At 42.9% G+C, this 20579-nt stretch overlaps 2 protein-coding genes across 2 annotated transcripts; one reads left to right on the top strand and one right to left on the bottom strand.

Annotated features, from left to right (window-relative positions):
* Nucleotides 1-831: 831 nt before the first annotated feature.
* LOC139302098 (nicotinate-nucleotide pyrophosphorylase [carboxylating]-like) lies at nucleotides 832-4364 on the bottom strand. The gene is made up of 4 exons (XM_070925689.1): nucleotides 4112-4364; nucleotides 2548-2858; nucleotides 1172-1303; nucleotides 832-1041 (listed from the first exon to the last, which is right to left on the bottom strand). The coding sequence occupies exons 1-4, from the start codon at nucleotides 4362-4364 to the stop codon at nucleotides 832-834; spliced, it is 906 nt and encodes a 301-aa protein (XP_070781790.1).
* A 2326-nt stretch (nucleotides 4365-6690) lies between these two features.
* On the top strand, nucleotides 6691-20210 carry ppp1r12c (protein phosphatase 1, regulatory subunit 12C). The gene is made up of 20 exons (XM_070916366.1): nucleotides 6691-6969; nucleotides 8443-8617; nucleotides 8734-8864; nucleotides 9305-9423; nucleotides 10689-10848; nucleotides 10953-11097; nucleotides 11302-11376; nucleotides 11495-11559; nucleotides 11843-11955; nucleotides 12048-12115; nucleotides 12873-13003; nucleotides 13180-13267; nucleotides 14010-14127; nucleotides 15562-15677; nucleotides 16473-16525; nucleotides 16972-17011; nucleotides 17286-17390; nucleotides 17790-17840; nucleotides 18204-18254; nucleotides 18962-20210. Exons 1-20 carry the CDS (start codon nucleotides 6761-6763, stop codon nucleotides 19046-19048), a joined length of 2100 nt encoding a protein of 699 aa, XP_070772467.1. The 5' UTR covers nucleotides 6691-6760; the 3' UTR covers nucleotides 19049-20210.
* Nucleotides 20211-20579: the final 369 nt, after the last annotated feature.

The following is a 20579-nucleotide window of genomic DNA, read 5'->3' as shown; positions in this document are numbered from 1 at the left end:
CACTTTGTTTAACCCCCACAACATGTACACACTACTAAGTAAAAGTAGCAATACCACAGCATACAAAGACTCCATTACAACTCTAACTCTATGGCTCACTAATTAACATATTGAATAAACACATCTCAGAATGTCAACAAAAACGGAACATTATGAGCTTCGTAAAGGTCGTTTTTCTTTATGGCAGGGCTGTTGTATGGGATCACATTAGATTGCAGGCGCTCCTAATAAAGTAGCCGCTGAGCGTAGTGGAGCATTTAGCGACTACAGAGCCAGATATTTCTTTGAGGAGTTGGTGTGGAGTGAAAAGCGTTCATCAGGTGGCCAGAAACAAGACTCCATATGAATGCTAATGTTTCTATGTTTCTCTGTGCCTGCTGGATGTGTTCGGGAGATGGTGCGTCATTGTTGAGGGCACTCAAATGTTTGGGTGAACTGAACCTCCTACATACCGGGCCATATCATAGGTAACCTATGATATTAGCTTCATTTTCCTTTTTATTCTGCATGCCTGTGATATCTCTGTTGGTTAGTTTCAACTTGTGACTGCTGTTCCTCTACGGCAATGCAGCTTTGTGTATTCAGTTTTTCAAGAACCACATGAAGTTGTCTAGTTTCTATTCTCTGATCCTCATCAAATGACTAATGACACAGGGAGCAAACAGGATGTGAACTATTTCTCAATCCTTCGCAGCAGTAGATGGCTGAAATCATGGCAGTTGTTCTGCGAAATAAATGAACACACAAGTAAAAGTCACCTCGAGTCATCAGAACAAACTCTCACAACATTTTCTCATTCAAGCCGTCTGTGCGTCCGATTTGTGGCGGCCATCATTCTTGGAGGACTGAGTGAGCAACAGGCTTTTGAACCTTGAGAGAAAAGTCCACAACTGGGCAGCCCTGTGTTATGCAGCCCAGGGAAATGATGTCCACATGTGGGGAGAAATACATAGCCAAGTTCACTGGAGTCACTCCTCCACTGGCTTCTATCAGTAGACCTGGGAACTCCTCCTTCAGTGCGCGAGCTGCAGCATGGAGCTCCTGTAGGTGAGAGACAGGGTGGAGGAGAGAGGTGTATTATTGGTTGTAGACATTAAGCAGAAGGTTGAGTGGACACAGGGTATTGAAAATGAGAGATGACCTGGGCTCGTGTCCTTTGAATATTCTCTACCTGAGGTTGAAAGTTGTCCAGCATAACGATGTCTGCTCCTTCTCCGGCCGCCTCTCGGCCCTCCTCGGCAGAGCGGCACTCCACCTCAATCTTACTGCTGAAGCCACACACTGACCGGGCACCCTTCACCGCCTACACAACAAACAGGGTTGTTGTTGTTTTTTTGTACACCTGAGCCTATGACAGATGACAGTCTCTCTTTGTTCAAGTCATTACTGAAGCTTCTGCCTCTGTAGTTTGTCTGTTTGCAACATTTACAGAAACCAAGCTTCCGAAAAAAAAAAAAACCTTGATTGCAACAAAACCTACAAGACCCTGTGAATAAGCATAAATACATTGTAAAGAGGAACACTACTATATGTGACTTTTGGACCTCTTGTCAATCAACTTTCAGACAGTATTTATTATTTTGATAGAATGGTTTGATCAAAATAATGTTCTATCGGAATAATAGATAGATCGTTTTTGATGCAGTCATATTAATGCTTTTGCTGCGTGACTTTAAATACCTTACGCTCGTAACACTGAAAACAAAAAAATGCCATTATACTTAGATTTGTATATTTAACTGAATACCTAATTGTTAAATTTAACCACTATTGAATACAGTTTTTTGATTTTAGATCCAAATTTGACCCCTGAATTTCAGTAACTTGAATATGTTTTTTTGGAGATTGTACACTTCAATTTAAACTAAATTTGTGAAACCTCAAAAAGTACTTGTGTTTGTGAAATCTAAAAGGTTTTGAAATTGCATCATTTTTAGGTGTTGGGGAATTGAAATCACAAAAATTCAGATTGCTGGTTTTCAAAATAAAATATTTGAATGCTATAAATTCAGTGGTATTTACAAAAAATCGCGAAAAAATCTCTGGAAGCAAAAAATGACCTTTGAATGACTTTTCATCTAGCGCCACCATTAGGTCAAAGTTTCAGTTTATCCAATTTTTGGATAAACATCATGTTGACATTAGCATTTAGCTCAAAGCACCACTGAGTACAGCCTCAAAGAGCCGCTAGCATGGCTGGTGACTCTGTAGTGTCTTGTATAGTATATTATTATTATTACTATTATTATTATTATATATTGTACACAACCCTAAAGAAAACTACTGAAAAGTTTTTGAAAATTGCACTTAAAAAGTGGAGAATTGAACCACATTGATTCAAATAGATCATTTTAAAGTAAAGATATTTAAATTATATAAACAGAGTGGCATCTATAATTCAACATAACGTTTTCAGTCAATTTTGCAATTAGGTATTTCATTGCTTTTTTTCTTAACTTACTTAACACTTGGAGAGGTTTATATAATTACTGTAAGAACAGACATTGTCTGAGGCATTTTAACTGGATCTGTGGTGCAGCTGCCCACCTGTGTGATACTTCCTGATGCCCAGACATGGTTGTCCTTCAGCATCACCATTCCACTCAGGTCCTGTCTGTGCATGGACACGCCGCCAACCAGCATGGCATACTTCTCCACCAGACGGAAGCCCGGGGTGGTTTTGCGTGTGCCAGCCACTTCTCCGTGCCAGCCTCCCACTGTTGCCATTGCCAGGAGCTGAGAACAGCGGGTGGCGATCCCTGAGGCCCGGGCCAGGCAGTTGAGGGCCGGCCTCTCCCCGAGGAGGAGGCACCTTGCTGGGCCTCTCACCACAGCAGTCAGCGTGACGGCATCTGGACCTGTGGAGGTGAGATAAAGACATTGGAGGATTGACATCAAGTGGAGCCGTGCAGAATTGCCAGTGCTAATTTATTTTAAAGAGGACAAATCAACATTAAATGAGAGACATTTTCCACCGCTTTCCAATCAATACTTGACAATAATGCTTTTTTTATTCTTAATTTTAAATCAGCTCATATGAATGGTCAGGCTATCTATATTGCTCTGTGGTGTTTGTGGTTGGATCACGGCCACCCAATATGTAAAGCCAAGAACACATAAAGCATTTCATCACAGCCCTGACGTCACATGTTATGAAGTGTTTTGAGAACGTTGTATCGGAGCCCCTTCATATGCAGGTCCCGTGCAGTTTTCTTAGAGAAATATTGTCAATGTTAAGAATGCAATGCTTCACATGTTACATACCATCTACAGCCATTTGGAGACAGCTGGTAGCTCTGACCCTATCATGTTTTTTGATGCATCAAGTGCATTTAATGCATTACAGCTTCACCTCCAGCCTCAAAAGAATTAATTTTAACAGCACTAAATCCACTGTTGCTTGGATTTTAGATGGTCTTATCTGCAGACCTCAGTATGTCAGACTGAATTACATAGACTGAAGCTCATCAGGAACTGCATTTGTCGGTAGCATGTAGTAGGCGGTTCTGAATACAGCCCTTGTAAAAAATGTGCTCTGTTAAAAAGTTTCCAGGCCCCGTTTGATGACATCATCAGGGTTACTTTCTCAGACTTTCAAATACTTTCCTCAGAGCCACAGATGGCGTTATACAACACTCATAATTGGTTTTACTTGCAATTTACTAGAAAAGGTTTTGGAGGCAGAAAAACAGGAGGAGTGTTCAAGAAGGTGCCTCTGTTTGGTGTTTTTAGTACTTTAAAAAGTGTTGAGTGACCAGTTGCAAATGCCAAAATGCTCCACAGAACAAATCAGAGGGTCTTTTGTGCACACAGCTGTGAAACATATGAATGACATGTTATATTTGCTCGTTTTCTGAGTATTTTTTCAGGAGCATCACTTGTGATTTGCTTTTTTATGTGATGGCTTGGTGGGCTCCTGAGCCACACTAATGTTCTCGTGGATTATGTGTTAGTTTGTGATTCACTGTTGTCTGTTGTCTCAGCTGTCCCACTGGTGCATATTTTGTTATTTGTCACTGTGCATGGGGCGAGTTTCCCCTCTAGGGATTAATATCTCTAATCTAATATAATCTAAAAATAAGCGCTTTGGATGAAAGTTTGCAGTGCCCACCGATCTCAGCTCCTTCCTGGGAAATCCAGTCCACGGTGCAGCCCACCTCAGTGAACACCGCTGTGAAGAAGGGACTCCCTGCCAGCACGCTGTGTGGTGTTTTACACAGCAACCTCGCCTCGACCTCCTGTGACCCCACGCACACTCCCGCTGGGTCAAAGTTGGGCGTATCCTCTGCCAGCCACTCTCGTGCCAGCCGAGTCAGAGTGTGAGGAGGGATCGAGTGCGATGCCGTGTGTGAGGGCAGAGACATTCTGAAACACGTAAATGGAGGGAACTTTTAATTTGTTGTTGCAATTGACATGAAAGTAGGAACTGAAAGCAGATAATGAAGTGATATGACTAAAGTACTTTCTTGTCTCACAACAACTATGATTCAGAAACATACTGGGCCATGAGCATGTACTGTAGATGACAGTTTTAAAGATTGATGATAGATTTGCATTGTTCCTCTCATTTTGTCTCCAGAAGAGAAAGACAGCGGAGGACTTGTAACAACCACTACAAATCACCAAAGCACATATTACACTGTGACAGACTTCATGCCTGAGTGGCAGCTACAAAAACATCATAGGGGTTCTTTATTATAGGGCCTCATAAACGTGATTTAAACTGCATTCAACCCATCAGTTTTTCAGCACCCCACCCAACAAATTCCTCCTTTATGTCAAACTATACTGACAAATTAAAGGAAAAACCAAAATAAATGAGTGGAAAAACATAAGAAACACAGATACTTCCATACAGCTAGGTTCACACCTAGTATACAGGGACTCATCACAACTACAGCGTATCCTGTCAAACGTGGACAACTTCATTGTTGCCTAGTGCAAGACTGGAACAGCACAAATAAATGCAAATGAGACACTTACTTTTTTCTGTTGGCCTCAGACTGTAGAGTTGTAGAGTTGTAGTGTTGTAGTGAGCACTCAGAGCCGCAGGGAAAATGGGATGTGGAATTTGACCCTGAGTCCATGTTGGAATGTTTACAAGCTGTACTCTAGGCTTAACATTGATTGTTTTAACAAAGGCTGCTTCACAGGCCAGAGTGCATATTTGGAAAAATTAATTTAAGGTCTTACTTACTTACAACTCTTTTGCATTACGAAATTGTGAAACATTGGTTATATTATTATAGGGCCTATAAGTATTAAGCCTATACATGCCTGTAAAAAAATGGTTTTACAACAGTGATCAGGACATTATTTGGCCCTGCATCTCTTGCTCCCCAAGGGCGCTGGCCAGCAGCAGTGTGCTAACCATGCACAGGGTTATTGCAACACCAACCACGCTGAAAAGCAGTAAAAACAACTCAACCTGCAGTAGACAAGATGAACGCCAGCACTGCTTTTACTATCTCAGACTGCTGCTCTTCAAACACCTGTGGGGACTTCACGATTGCCAGTTATCTCAGCCTCAGGCTAGCAGCCATTTCAAGGTAGACAGCCCATTAGGATGAGCGGTGCTAGATGGAAACATGCTCAGCCAAGTGGGAGGACTCATTCCCTATGCGTATGCAAAAAGTAGCATGTTTTACCTTTAAACAAAATTATGTACCGAGTGGCTGGCCCTGCGGGCCCCATATGGGGAAGCAAACAGGAGGGACTTGGCACATACATGCTTGCTCTCAGTATCCTTAAAGCTTGAGGCTTCACATCAGACAGTCAGACCCCCTGGTCCCACTTTGTAACAGGGTTACATAAAGGTTTTAAAGTTGTGACTAATGGCTTTATTAATGCTTGTTTTAAAAGGCTTCGTTAATAAATCATCAGCAGATTTACAAATTAGTTAGAAGCCATTAAAAAGAGGAAAGTTTGGGTTGCCTGGTTGTGGAACCCCCCCCCCCCCCCCCCCCCGGCTGGTGTTTATCCTCCTCCAGCAGGACAGTTGCTTTGGGTTTGTAGCTTTTCGGGAAGACCCTCAAATGGATCGTTTGACCTCTGACCTTCTTGAAAAACACTGCAGGGCATCTGGACTGCAGCAACTTCTTAACAGTTACTTAACTGAAAGCTTCAATGCATTATTATAATAACCCTCGTGTAATGACTTCGTACAACTGCAGATGACTTCCTAACTTTTGCTGGTGACTCATTAGACAGTGAGAAACCTGCGACCCGCAGACTTGATGGCTTTATTAATGACTCACCAGCCAGAGAGATTTTTCACTGGGAACTCGAAAGTGACCTATAAAGCATTAGAAATGATTTATTACACTTTAATGAAGTCAACGTTATATAGCCTTATTAGAAAGTGTTACCAATAGTCCTATTATTGGTCCTATAGTTCTGCTAGTACTGCTCACTTGGTTTGGGAAGATCTATTTGCCTGCATTGTGGATCTTCTTAAAGCTGGAAAGACTCTCAGAAGACGCTACAGGAAGCACAGCGGTTGTTGTGTGAGCACAACAATGGCCAGGCATGGAGCTATTTCTGCATTTCCCCTCTCTGCTACTCAACAGCCGTGGTGACGTCACACAGACAAGCCTGAGCAGCTTCGCGCGCTCCCGACGCCAACGACCACGAGCCGAGGCTTCCTCCACCTCCAGAGCCGGAGCAAGAACCAGGAAGTGAAAGTATACACATGGAGGGTGTGTCTTTCCCTGCCAGTGAATGTTTTATTTTTAAAAACACAGTCCTCCTCGGATAAATAATGGGGGACTCGGCGAGGACCAAGCGGCGGGAGCAGCTGAAGCGCTGGGCCGAATCCTGCACCAACAAAGCGTCGGCCGTGCCCAGGCGGAGGTGGCGGGGCGATGCCGAGAACGGAGCAGGGGAACCGGAGGCCGAGCTCAGCGACCCGCCGAGGGACCAGCTAGGGTCTGTCGGCAGAGATGAAACCAGCCCCCTCCTCAAACGACGGTAAGGAAACCTCTCCTGTCAAAAAGATGTGCAGTATCGGCCAGCAAACAGCCATGTAGCTTAGCTTAAACATCTGAAGATATGCTAAAAGAGGAATGTTGTGCGTGTGCTTGGACAGGGGGTGGACAAAATATCACAAACATCTTACAGTACACTACACTAACCCTCCAGCTGCTAAATGACGTTTAATGAAGCTCATAATGTTCGGTTTTTGTTGAAACTGTCAGTGGTCAGTTGTCATTTCTGAGGCCATAATTTGTAGTGTTTGTGTTAGCTATTTAACTAGCTAGCTAGCTAGTTAGCTAGCAAAGTGTCTTACTGTCAGTCTTAGTGAGGGTCTGTTTGTCCAGCACTGTGAACATTGCTGGTCTTTGCTAATTCACTCTTCACCTAGTCACATATGAAGATTTATGGGACTGCCATATTATATCATTTGCAGTGCTTGTTTTCAACCAGTGTACCACCAATACATCCCCTTTTTAAGCTGTACATGCCCCCTGTGCTGATTGGTGTTCAATTTGATATATCTATGTTGTATTACAGTTGTTTCTGCCTTAGTTGCAGGTCCATCTGTCACTAATGCAGCAACAGCATGAATATTGGTGACGAAAAGTCAACATTTGTGATGACTACGACTGCATTAGCAAAGAGTGATCGCAAGTAGATCCTCACCAACACTGACTGAAAGATACTTTAAGGGACATATGTGTGACAACACAAACAAAATCAATAGCTTCAGAAATTACCATGTTTAAGTCTTGTGTTCTACATTTTTCTTATTGCCAACAAATCCTGTGAGAAGACCAAAAAGACCAAAACTACCAATAAAATGATCATACAGCAAGTATTGCCCCTGTGTTCAAAGCCTGATCTAGCCTATTTCTTTCCATAAATGTCCAAAAACTATAAAAAACACATCAGTGAGCCACACTGTTGGGTGACATGTTCATTCAGTGACATGAACATGACCGCTGTGGTTTATTCTGAGTTGATCCCACAAGCACCAGCCTTAAATAATCACCAGCGCACCAAATCCGCTGATGATTTATTCCTGTTGTCAAAAAAACTGCAGTGCTGTTCTTTTTAAACATTAAACTTTATATTTGTGACTAGTTTTTAAAGATGTATGTCTTCAGTAGGCCTTGGGGCTGAGATCCACACACAGGATAGGGATGTCTGAAAATATTGAAACAGAAAATGCATTGTTGGTTTAAGTGTTTTTCAAGGGATTTGCTGACAGGAACAAAACTAGAATATTGCCAGACTTTTCCTGTAACTCAACCCATGTGACAGTCTCGTCAAATCACATTGTTTTTTTCTACAGGGCTACTGCAAATGTGTTGTAAGGTGTTTCTTTTTTTGTCTACTCCTTGGATGAAACAAACAAGGCATGTTCCTTCTTTTTAAATTGGCAAACCAGCTACAACAGCTAGCCGATGTACTCATCTAGCTGCCTGTATCCTCTGTCTTTAGGAAAAGGGTGAGGTTTGACAGGGCTGCAGAGTTCCTGGCTGCCTGTGCCAGCGGGGACACGGAGGAGGCGCAGGTGATGCTGAAGGAGGCCAAAGAGACCACAAGGAGGAACGGGGAGGATGTGGTGGAAATTATCAACTGTTCCAACGCAGATGGAATCACTGCTCTCCACCAGGTGAGGCAGTTTCTCCTCCTGAAGTTTAATCCAAACGATTGGTTGATGCTGAGACAAATGAGAAACATTTACAGTTGCATCGTTTTGTCTTTTTGTTCCCCCCCTGCACTTCACAGGCCTGCATAGATGGCAGCATGGAGATGGTGTCCTTCCTTTTGGAGCGTGGTGCCAACGTGAACCAGGTTGACAGTGAGGGATGGACGCCCCTGCATGTTGCTGCCTCCTGTGGCTACCCTGACATTGCAGAGTGTGTAGTATATGTCTCTACAGTTAGCAGAATACAGCACCGTCACAGCTGTGTAATACACTACTCTTTGCCACTTTGTGGACCCCAGAATGCAGCGTGGGTGCCAGAGTATTTCTGCATTCAACAATACTAACATTGTTGTCGTGTTTGGCAGGACAACAAGTCAGCTAAAGCATGAGTGGGCCTGCCTGGCACACAAATGCATGCAGCTCAAATGATTTAACAATTGAAGTACCTTTTTTTTTTACGGGCTCTTGTTCCTTTTTTTGTGAATAATGCCTTTTGGTCTCGCTTTGAAGATTGAATGTATTGGCACCCCAAACACTGATAATGTGATAGGATTAGATGTCCTCTGTTTATAGTTGGTTGTCTTTGTGTAGACTTTGTAAACGTCTCTGCACTCAAATGGATTCTCACTCTGCCCATGTTTGTTTTGTCAGTTTCCTTTTGCAACGAGGAGCGTCGCTGTCTGCGGTGAACTGTGACGGTGACGTTCCTCTGGACATTGCTCTGGATGAGACCACCGACTCCCTTCTTCAGGGTTACACACTGAGACAGGGTGAGTGCTGTTCTTCGACAACTACGCACCCCTTTTTAAAAGGGTATTTCATCATGTTTTCGGTTTAATCTGGGGCAAAATGTGTTTGTGTTTCCTTCTAGAGCGTGATCTGTTATGTTGTATGTTATATATTTTTGTCTATGATTGTCGAGCTAAACAGAAACACCCCAATGGGCTTGTACATAGTTGTACTACCAGTGTTAAATAAGGTATGGAGAAGTGGCCTGTCATGCATTAAAGAAGGTTTTTCTCTTCATGGTTAGCTTCCATATTGTGCCACCCATGCGCGTTGGTGTTGTTCTCTGTTACAAGCACAGTGCTCACAATTTGTTGCTTTGAACATCAGTTTGATTATTTAGTTTGATTTGGCCTGATTTAGTCATATTATGTTATACATTGATAATGGAAAATATCCTTAGTAATGTCTAATTAATGATCATGCAGTCATGTTGGGAACATCCTCGATGATTGTGGGCCTTGATTTGCAGTTCACCAGCTGGATGACAGAGGGTTTAAGGCAGGATTACGCTTGAAACAAATTAGTTGCTATGACGGTATTCATAGTGTTGCACTTGTTTGTGCATAAAGTGACAGAAGTAGTTGTGTAAAGAATGAAAAGAAGCTTAAGAGAGAAGTTCAAACCCTGCATTTTAAGAGCAAGCATAATAGATATGCAGCGGAATTTCAGGGCCGATAACGATAATATTTATCTTACAAATGCAAACATGTGAAGAGGAAAGTAAATATATATTTTTAGATTGACTTTTTCTAATACAATGACAATATTTAGAGAGCCTTCACCTTCTCTAGAATAAAGAATACATTCATTTATTGTAAACTTGTTTGTAATAACCTTAGTTTATTTTTTCAATACGTAGACTAATTAATGCCAAACCATATCTCCTTAATGGCAAGCATGTATAAGCTACAAAAACCATTAGAATAATTGTACGTACTGTCGGACTAATGAATGGTTACCTGAAGCTCTTGGACTGTTGATCTCAGCCTCAGTCTACGAGAATGTGACAGAATTCAAATTCAGCCCTGCCCTCAGGCGAACACTGACTGACACAGAGAGTCGAGGAGAGAGAGGCAGAGAGGCATAAATACCCATTCAGAACTGGATTTCAAGTGGCGTCCTTAGTCTGTAATTATCGGCTGAAATTCCATTATCGGAACAATAACAAGAATTTATTTTCTTGCTTGTCGACCAACAAAATATTGGCCAGCGTGTGTCTCATACTGTAGACACCTTTTGTGTCCAGGTGTGGATTTGGAGGCAGCCAAACGGCTGGAAGAGGAACAGATCATGACGGATGCCCGGACCTGGCTGAATGAGGGCCCACCTGCTGATGTACGACACCCCAGGACCGGGGCCACCCCACTGCATGTGGCTGCTGCCAAAGGCTACCTAGAGGCTCTCAAGTGAGCATCTCTTGATGTTTTTCATAATGGATATAAGTTAGTAATTTAGTCATACACTGTCTCGTGCATTTCTGCTGTTATCCCCTTCCTCTTGTGTTGTTCAGGATACTGTGTCAGTGTGGGCTGGATGTGTCAGCTATGGACTTTGATGGCTGGACGCCTCTCCACGCTGCGGCACACTGGGGTCAAGGCGAGGCCTGTCGCATTCTGGCTGAACAGCTGTGCAATATGGAGGCCCGCAGCAACGCGGTGAGGCCCAAAAAAAGAATGAAAGCCTTTGTTATTACATCATACTTGTATGTCCAGCGTGTTCTTTCGCCGACAGGAAGTTATCATGACTTTTAGACAGAATTTGGTATTTTGAAGGGCGACTTTATACTGTAAATAAAACATCACATCTGTTTTTCAGTTAGATTACAATTCATCTTTGTCATGTTGTTCCTTACTTTGTAGGGCCAGACACCGTTTGATGTAGCTGATGAAAGTGTTGAGGAGCTCCTGGAGGAGTTGTCACAGAAACAAGCCAATGTGAGAAAGTGTCTATACTTAGCTCGTATTATATATGCATTTACTTTATGTGATTTAGAGGATCACTGACAGCTGCCTCTCTCTCTTTCTGTCTCTGTCTCATTGGTGTAATGAACAGTCAATATTGGACAGGCAAAACCAACAAGGCTCCACTGCTGCCAACGCACAAAACAAACGCCGGAGGTCAGTATCCATCTGCAACTTATCCTGAATTAAATACATTATTCCCAATTTAAAAAAGTTTCGTTTTTGTTTGTCACTCCAAAGGCTGGTCCCCCAGACAGGTTTAAAGCTTAAACTAACAACAAATGAACATTTTAGCATAAATATCCATTTATTACCTACATGTACTTTCAGTGAGACACACTGTAAGATAAAAGGTGCAAAAAGGTGTAATCAACCCAGGAGATCTGAAAAGTCTCTTATGAGGTCTGTCCAACGTCTGTCCCCATGTCATGTCTTCCAGGAGCTCAGTGTGCAGGATGAGCAGTAAAGACAAGATGAACGTGCAGGACCAGTCTAAAGAGAGGGGTGTTTCAGGAGGCCTGGAGCTGAGTGAGGAGAAAGAGAGCAGCCCCGGTAAACCAGCTGCCGTGTTGACAGAACGAAAGCACGACGCTCTCGTGAATGTGACTGTGCTATATTCAAATGTTTCTCTTGTCTTTTTCCAGAAAGCTCCGCTGTGTCCAGTCCGGACTCTGAGAGTGTGACCACATCCACAGTCAGCCCTGCAGACAAGGTACTGACCGCCAGTGTCACACAATGGCTGTCTCTCTCGTCTAAGTGTTGTTATGCATGTCATGAAGTCCAATGTAGAAAAGCTGGATGGAAAAACAGTAAATGTGATAAAACCTCCTCGATATTGCAAAACGATTTTATGCTCGTCTGAGGTGCATTTTGTGCTCTTAAAGGAGTCAAGAAAACTCATTAGTCGAATACGTTTATAATAATATGATGTTGTTAAAAAAGGCAGCTCACATGATTCATCAGCTGTTTCTGCTGCCATCCTGGACATTCACAACACATTCTCTGCACAGCAAAGACATGATTGGTGTTCAACATAATGGTGCATTACTAACTCTTACCTGACATTTTGCATAGCCCACATTGCTCCAGCCCAGTTGATGTCATTACAGATTATTTGAAAAATTACCCCAAAACAAACCTAAATTTGCGTGGCAGTGTATATTTTAAATGCATGGAGATGGCAGCGGGCCTCAGCCTTATGTATCATGCGCGCTACCCAGTGAGCTACCGGGGCGCCCCACCCAGCATTTCAACAGCAGAAGTTTTAGACACACCCCTGACGAGGACATGTGTTGAAACTTCAGATGTGAAGGTGTTTGGTCCAGTTTAAAGCATGTCAGCTAAAAAGACTCATTTGAACAGTATGCTGACATGAATAATTTCCTCACTAGGGCAATAAATCAAAATTTGAATTGAAACTGATTACAGTTGAACCTCTGGCCTCTTTTCTTGTATCTTATGTGGTTTAGACGCCAGAGGAGAAAGATGAGGAGGACAAGGAGCAGGACAAGGCAAACCGCACCGCCAGAGTCCAACCCACTCCTCAGACGAGGGATGCTGCTGCTGAGAGCCCCAACACCCCCAACGCTGACAGGCGCAAGTAAGGAACACAAAATATTCATTTTCAGTTCATTTTTTTGATGCTGTAATGGTTTTGTGATTTTCTTTTTTCAAAATGCTTATTTTCTTTATATAATTTCATACAGATGCATAATAACGGTTAAAAGTTAGATTAAACTTGTGTAATATATCATTTGTGGATGTTTGTGTGTCTAGGTTCCAGGCTCCAGTCAGAGACGAAGAGTCCGAGTCTCAGAGGAAAGCTCGCTCCCGGCTGATGCGGCAGTCTCGCCGCTCCACACAGGTACTGCATACTGGGGATGGGCATTGTTAGGATTTTACAATACTGCTGCTCTTGACACTCTGGCAGCCTGTCAGCTGCTGTCAATCAAACACAGACACGCCCCTCCAGCAGGCTGAAAAGCACCTTTTCTGATATTTCCCCAAAGACCTTTTTTTCTTCCTTTTATAAATGTTAAAAAACTATTAACAATACATTTAAAAACCATGTTATTTTACACATTATGTTTGACTGCAACAAGTTGGTCTAAAGTGAATGCATCTTTACATTCATGTGTACTTTAGGATCTTTAGACCTGGAATAATTTACTAACTGTGTAAATCCTTTTTCTGCATTGTATAGTCGTATACTTTTCACAACGTCTTCACAGTGCTGCACACTGCTGTTGTGGGTATCAGAAGCTGTATTAGCTCAGCTAAAACCGGTGTAACAATCTCACTAGTGTGTGTAAGCGCTGCGAATGTTGTGGATAATGAAAGACTTGAGCAAACAGATTACTGTGTTATGATACTGAAAGACAGCTAACCTGCCTGTGCACAGTTTGGAATAGAGTGGCTCATTTACTGAGTAATGATGCGGTTAACCTGACTACTGCCGCATCATGCTGCACACCTTCTGAGCTACCGATGATGTGCTGCATCAATACCGCTTCATTCTTGACGGAGAGGCGGCGAATTTTCACCAAGAAAGTGTTCTGAGTGCAACATAAGGCCTCTGAGTGTTTGTGTTTGGTCTTTGCTGGCAGGGCGTGACTCTGACAGACCTGAAAGAAGCAGAGAAGACCGTGGCTAAAGCTGCAGATCCACCGCCTCGCAACATCCAGCCGGTCAGCCCCATCGTTACTCTCACGCCTGCTGAAAGGGGTGAGTGAGGATGAAATGCTGCGAAATGAATTGTTCATGGCCACAGTGAGTTGTAAATTCCATAATCCGCTACCCACTTCTGTTGTTTTAGCAGCTATATTGATTTTTAACAAATGTCGTTATTAGCCAAGGTAACAAACAAAGTGACTAATGAAGCGTGGCAGATATCATCTACAGAGTAGATGTCTAGCTCAGCACATGTACAAAAGGACTATTGGCCAATGTATCGTTAAACTCAATTATCGATATTGCACCAAAAGTCCAGTATCAGTTGTGCTCTGTTTACCAGTCAGACCATAGACTGTATGTAAAGATGGACGACGTGTCTCCACTTCCTCTGTACAAAAATGAAGCCAAACTCTCCCGGATACAGCCGCCGCCATCTTTCAATGGTGACGTCATTTGGAGCCAGAGTCTGCGCAGTAGAGATCGGGGGGGTGGGACCGCACCGTATCGAGGTCCTGTCCATACACCCGCCCGACCCAATGGCAAGCACACCACAGTCAATCAGAGCTACAGCTGTCAATCATGACGTTTCACCCCTTTTTATAGCATGAAAAAACGAATTAAAACCAAACTTATCAGAAAAATGAACACTTGAACACACCTCAGGATGATCAGAACTACCTAAAATGACAGAAAAATGTATTTGACGAGTTTGGCCATGTCCCATCCACTAACATGGAGGGGGCGGGGTTTATGACCTAAACTGCAGTCGATCGCGGCGTTTTGGCTTCACTTTCAGGCAGCTGTCATGTCATGTCCATCTTTATATACAGTCTATGGGCTCACTTCAGTTCACTGTTCACTGTAATACAAAACTACCAAATAAAAACATGGTGTAGATTTTGGGTGGGGTGCTCCTCTTGTAGGAAATGAGATTTTCTCACATGGGCTTCTGCTGCGAAGATGTATATGTGTGGTTTATCTGGCAGGGTGGCTACCATATACTCATATGAGTTGCGTAGTCGCACACTCCACCCTTTTGTTATGGGGAACTAATCATTTCCCCATCTGCTACAGCAGAATGACACCATGTTTAGATAAACCAGCCTGTCAACCCAATAACCTCATCAGGTCCATTTTCAAAGTGAACCTGCTGCAACCTGAGCTCAAAGCCAAAAAACAGCATTTTGTTCATGTGAACTGAGCTCACTGCTCTCAAGCCTCAACTTGCAGTGATCTGGAGGAGAGACTGAGGCTAAAGATGAGCTAGTTTCCTGTTTTACAGAGTTACATTTGGAAATAAATCTACCTGATGACTGCGTAGTTGCTTAGATCAATCCTGAACTCAGCTGCAGCCTCACTGAAGCAAAGTGTGTTAGCTGAATGTTATTAGTCGTTCTCCTTTGGATGGTGGCAGTGGCATGGGACGTGGTTCGTTAGATTTTTGACTCTCAGGAGTGTTTTTCTGTCGACCTCCGTGTGTTTCAGATACAGACCCGGTGAAGCAGGAGGAGCCGGAGGGAGAGAAGCGTCTGGGAGTGAAGGACAGGAGGAGAGGGAGGAAGGAGCGACGCTCCACTGGCATCGTTCAGCCAGGTGGAGAGGTAAGAAAGAGACGAGCTTACACTATCACAAACATGGCAGAGAGCTCAGGTAGAAGGTTTTTGTCAAACAGGCCAAAGCAGAGCTGGGAAGAAAGACAGTATGGGGAAAGGACAGCCAAACCACTTCCTCTTTGTCATGATGCAACTGAATAGCTGATGAGCACACTACAGAGTCTTTTAAAAGAAATGAACCTCGCTGACTGGAAGTCATGATGTCTGGCATGCATCGAGATTCTAATGCAAAATGAGTTGAAGCTTGTAAACCCCAGTGACCTGCCAGCGGGTCAATCATTAGTACTCATTACAAACTCATGCCGTGCAGCCAACTGTATTTTTTGAACTGTAGTCATCCCAAATTCTCCGAAGATATGCCAGGCTGTATTCAGGGAAATGTGTATAAAACGATGCATGTAGAATATTTCCAGTTGATGGAATGGAGCAGCCATTAAACACACAGGTCTGAAGCTGCTTAATGGGAAACCAAATGGTTGATGTAGCACAAAATGCTAAATGTTTAAAATGACTTCAGAGTTATGTTTAGCAGAAATTGTGAATTGCTTTCAGTTAGCACATCATGTAAGTAATCTAGTGTGTGTGTGTGTGTGTGTGTGTGTGTGTGTGTGTGTGTGTGTGTGTGTGTGTGTGTGTGTGTGTGAGAGTATATGTGAGTATGTGTGAGAACATCTCATAGAGAAGTGTGAAATGATCTGCCCTGTTGTGATTAGACATGCTAGTAAGGTGTTGCTTTAACTGCAGTGCTGCGCAGCTGAGGATGTGAACCTTGTTGCTTTTCAGAATGAAGATGAGGACGCTCATTTGGATGTGACGAACAGTAACAGCACCTCCAAGTTAGTGTTGCTGTTTTGATTCTCGTGTGTTTTTTTTCCCCAGTCCTTAACTTTTTCCCTCTCTGAAATTACAAAAGAATGTTAAAGCAAAAGAATTTGGTTTTTGGACTTTCCTTTGCTCTGTCTTTTCTTTCCCGGTTAAAACAAAAAAGAAAGAAAGGGGAAAAAAATGGATTTTGGGCCTTTGATCGTGTTATGACCTGTGTTACTTCAAAGTTGTGAAGTTGAAGGTTTTATATGAGGGCCGCAGGGGAAGACTGTTCAAAATGTTTGACTGTGTAAATTTGAATTTGTATGTGCACCTGCCGGTTTGCCACGCAGTAGTCAACAAAGACGCAGTCTTATTTCCAGAACCTGAAGCTACAGTTTGAGTTTCTCGAGACGCATGGTGCATCTACACTTGTGTTTGTGCGCCGGCTTTAAAGTTCTCTTGTGTGTCTCTGCAGTGAGAGTGAAGTGGGAGACTCGTCCACTGCCTACAGAACGGTACGTGTCTGACCCTCTTCTCACAGAAAAGCTCACACATTCCTGAAAAAAAAACACGCCCGAGGGCTGAAAGTGAATTATAGCTGAGATCCAGACAAACCAGGGCAGGAATGATACCCAACAAACTCAAGACAAGTGAACAGAAACCCCCGGTGGGCTTTACTGTAGCATTGACCAAGCTATTTCCACCTGCACATACTCTGACTGTGTGTCTGTGTGTGTGTGTGTGTGTGTGTGTGTGTGTGTGTGTGTGTGTGTGTGTTTTTCCCTCTAGCTGTACTATAAGGTACTACAGGAGAACCTGGTTCTGAAGGACAAGCTGCAGGAGATGGAGCTGCTGCTCAGCCAAAACAAAGTGGAGCTGGAGCGACTCCGACAGGTTCGGCAGGTTTGCTGCTGCATGTGTGTGTGTGTGTGAGTGTGTGTGTGTGTGTGTGTGTGTGTGTGTGTGTTTCACATTATGAACAGAGGGATGCTATGTGGGTGCTGACGTGTCTTAGTCAGCCATAACAAAGAGAGTATGTGAACGTGGACGGCAGCACAAATCATCCTTTAATAGTTGTTTATGTTTCATTTTCTCCTCGTATTTAATAACAGCTGCAAAGCATACATGATCCAAAATCAGACAATTTACAGGTTATGTTTTCTGAAGTATCACATTTGAGAATTTAGATGAATTTGTTTCCACGTGTTAAGTATTGTTGTCAAATGTAGGTGTGGCAGATATCTGTCAGCCGTGTGAGGTTTGCTAAATGAATGCTGTTTGTCTCTGTGGCAGAGTCAGGAGAGCAGCTCAGACAGACCGGCCCTGCTGGAGCTGGAGAGATTTGTAAGTCTGCTTCTTGTCACCGTCTGTTCTTCCGGGAGCAAACCTCCTGTCCTGTACACATAAATGCACACTAAATAGAAATGCATTACAACATTTCTTCCTCAGTCCACAAATAGAAGCTTTAGAAGTTTTTAGAAATCAAACAGTTTCCATTTCCTGTTCTTGAGTTGCGACTTCAAACCGTGAAGCTGTGAAAGTTGTGTCCCCTGCATTTATTGTGAGCTTTGTAAGGCGCGATAAAATGTAACACCAAAGAATGTCTTGCATGGTAGCAGCCAAGGTGTCAGAAACACACACGGTTTTATAAATAACAGCAGGTGAAGTGTTCTGTCTGTTCAGTGATGTTCAAACTGTCGTTCGCAGGAGAAGCTGGCCCTCCAGAGGAAAGCTGTGGAACTGGAGGACGAGCTGAAGGTACAGAAGTTCACTTCAACACTGATTACTTAGGAGTTAACCTGGCTGTGATCATTTGACGCTCGATTCCCCAGTTTAAGTAACCTTAAAAACCACGTCACATAACAGTAAATGAAGAATCAAGTATAGTAGAGCCATAAGCTCCATTACAGGGCATTCATTGTTGTCAGCGCCCTCACTCTCAGCTCTCTCCTCCATCTTTGAGAAGTTATAAATATATACTTATAAATAAATACTTACATTCTAAAGCAGATTATGAGACATGGGAGCCAAAGTTATTGGTGGCTCTGGTACTGATCAATAGCCCCATCACCTCACTGCAGATGTATTATGGCCCATCGATGTTGGGCACCTTTTCAAAAATGTACACTTATCAAGCCAAACAGTTTTTAGCTCGATTAGTGTGCATGTTGAATGTAGTCTCTGGGGCTGATGCTCCGTCTTTGGCTTAGCTGTGGTTTAAAGTTTAAGATGGATTTAAACCCGTGTTGTCTCGGAAAATAAGTCGTAAAATCACGTGTACTCAAACCCCATTGTTGTGCGCTCAGGAGCCACCTCAGTTAATCCTCTCAACTGAGGCTAAAACATGAACTCCTGCTTGGAGACATTGTCCTGATGATGTGATCGAATAGCTGCTGAGGAAGTACGAGCTACCGAGAAGGCAGTGTAAAAGCTAAAAACAGCAATGTTTGATGGTGTTTCTGTAGGTTCTGGGGGACCTCAGAGCAGACAACCAGAGGCTCAAGGACGAGAACGCCGCCCTCATTCGAGTCATCAGCAAACTCTCAAGATGAACCTTAAAAAAAACAACACAAAAAAACACCCCTACATGGAGATAAATAAAAGTATTACATTCTTCTTTTGCCCAAGTCAGAAGACACAAACCAGGAAGGGAGACGGCAGCATCAAACACCTGCACAGCACATTGAACAGTAACTGGAACAACACATAGATTTCAGGGTTATTAGCCTGTGTTTGGGCCTTTATGTTTTGGCAGATCTACTGTATAAGAAGCTGAACTGCACCTCCTGTGGACTGACAGGACGCTCCTGTTCACATCCACTTTTATATTCAGTTTTTATTGTTGTATTTTTTTAACTGGAATATTTTAATGTGCTTTGCTTCTCTGATACTTTGTCTAAAATCTGTATTAGGAGAATTAAAGCCATGCACAGTGCTATGCACAGTAATGTTTTAGATAGCTTTCTTGACCTCTGAAGGGGTGGAGACATAACAAACGCCATTCAGGTGTGTGTGTGTCGGGGGGGGGGGGGGTTACTAGAAAAAGACAAAAAAAAAAAAAAAAGACTTAAATGTGCCAAAAACCAGCCCTAGTTTTGCATGTCCTTTTGGGGGGAAACTCCAAGTGGTCAGTGTTGTTTCTCAGGATGAGTCTTGGGTCGATGCTTTCTGTTTTTGGCTGACTGCTGTAACGGTGGACCAAATCTGCATGCTCATTTCTCCCTGCTCCTCTGAATGTATATTTAACATGTATATTTATGTACAGGGGCCACCTGTCCTGACAGTGATGTAAAGGCGTAGTCGTGGTCTCTGTTGTAAATAGGACGGAGAGTTTTGGGTGCTAATCGCGGACGTCGGGTGCAGCTCACGCTCAGAGGGACTTTTACAGAAACTGTTTTGTTACAAACGTCAGATCTTTCAAGAGGGTTTGGAGAACGCATGCTCTATCCTTACTACTGTAAGTCAGTAATAATTTCACTTCTGAAAGCAACAACCCCTAAGCTAAGTATTCACCCTGTGACGGACGGCTGTTATTGCTCAACAGACAGGCCAGATGGGTCAACTTTTGAATGTTTACTCCACTTTTAAAGAAAAACCTGTATGTCAAATTGTATTTTGATGCTGTGCCTTTCGATATACATTTCTAAGTGATATTTCTATTTTGCTTTGGAAAACGTCGTTGTTAAGTATAAAATACAGTATGGGCATAAATGACTAAGGCTCTGTTGTTTCTGCTTGTTTGACTGTTCAGTTCTTCCCAGATCACTGTTTGGGGAAAATCCGTGTGCAAGTATCCACTTTGCTCTGTGTAAAGTTGGGGGACTCAGAAGCTACAGATTCAAAAAGGAATATTCAAAATCAAAGCAAAGCAGGAAGGATAGCCTCACTTTGTCCCTCCAAAAAAATTTGGATCCTCCATTTCCCATAATGCATCACAATAGCATCTTTTTGTGAGACTGTCTTATAAATGCAAGTCTTTCAAACTTTCAAACAAACCTCCAGGCAGAGTACTCCTGTCGAGTAAACTGAACTGTGTGTGTGTGTGTGTGTGTATAGCTCCTTTATTAACACTAACTCACAGTA

Source organism: Enoplosus armatus, chromosome 2, assembly GCF_043641665.1.
Source record: "Enoplosus armatus isolate fEnoArm2 chromosome 2, fEnoArm2.hap1, whole genome shotgun sequence".
Taxonomy (NCBI): Eukaryota; Metazoa; Chordata; class Actinopteri; order Centrarchiformes; family Enoplosidae; genus Enoplosus; species Enoplosus armatus.
The sequence above is the reverse complement of the archived record's forward strand: the minus strand, read 5'-3'. Positions and strand labels throughout refer to the sequence as shown.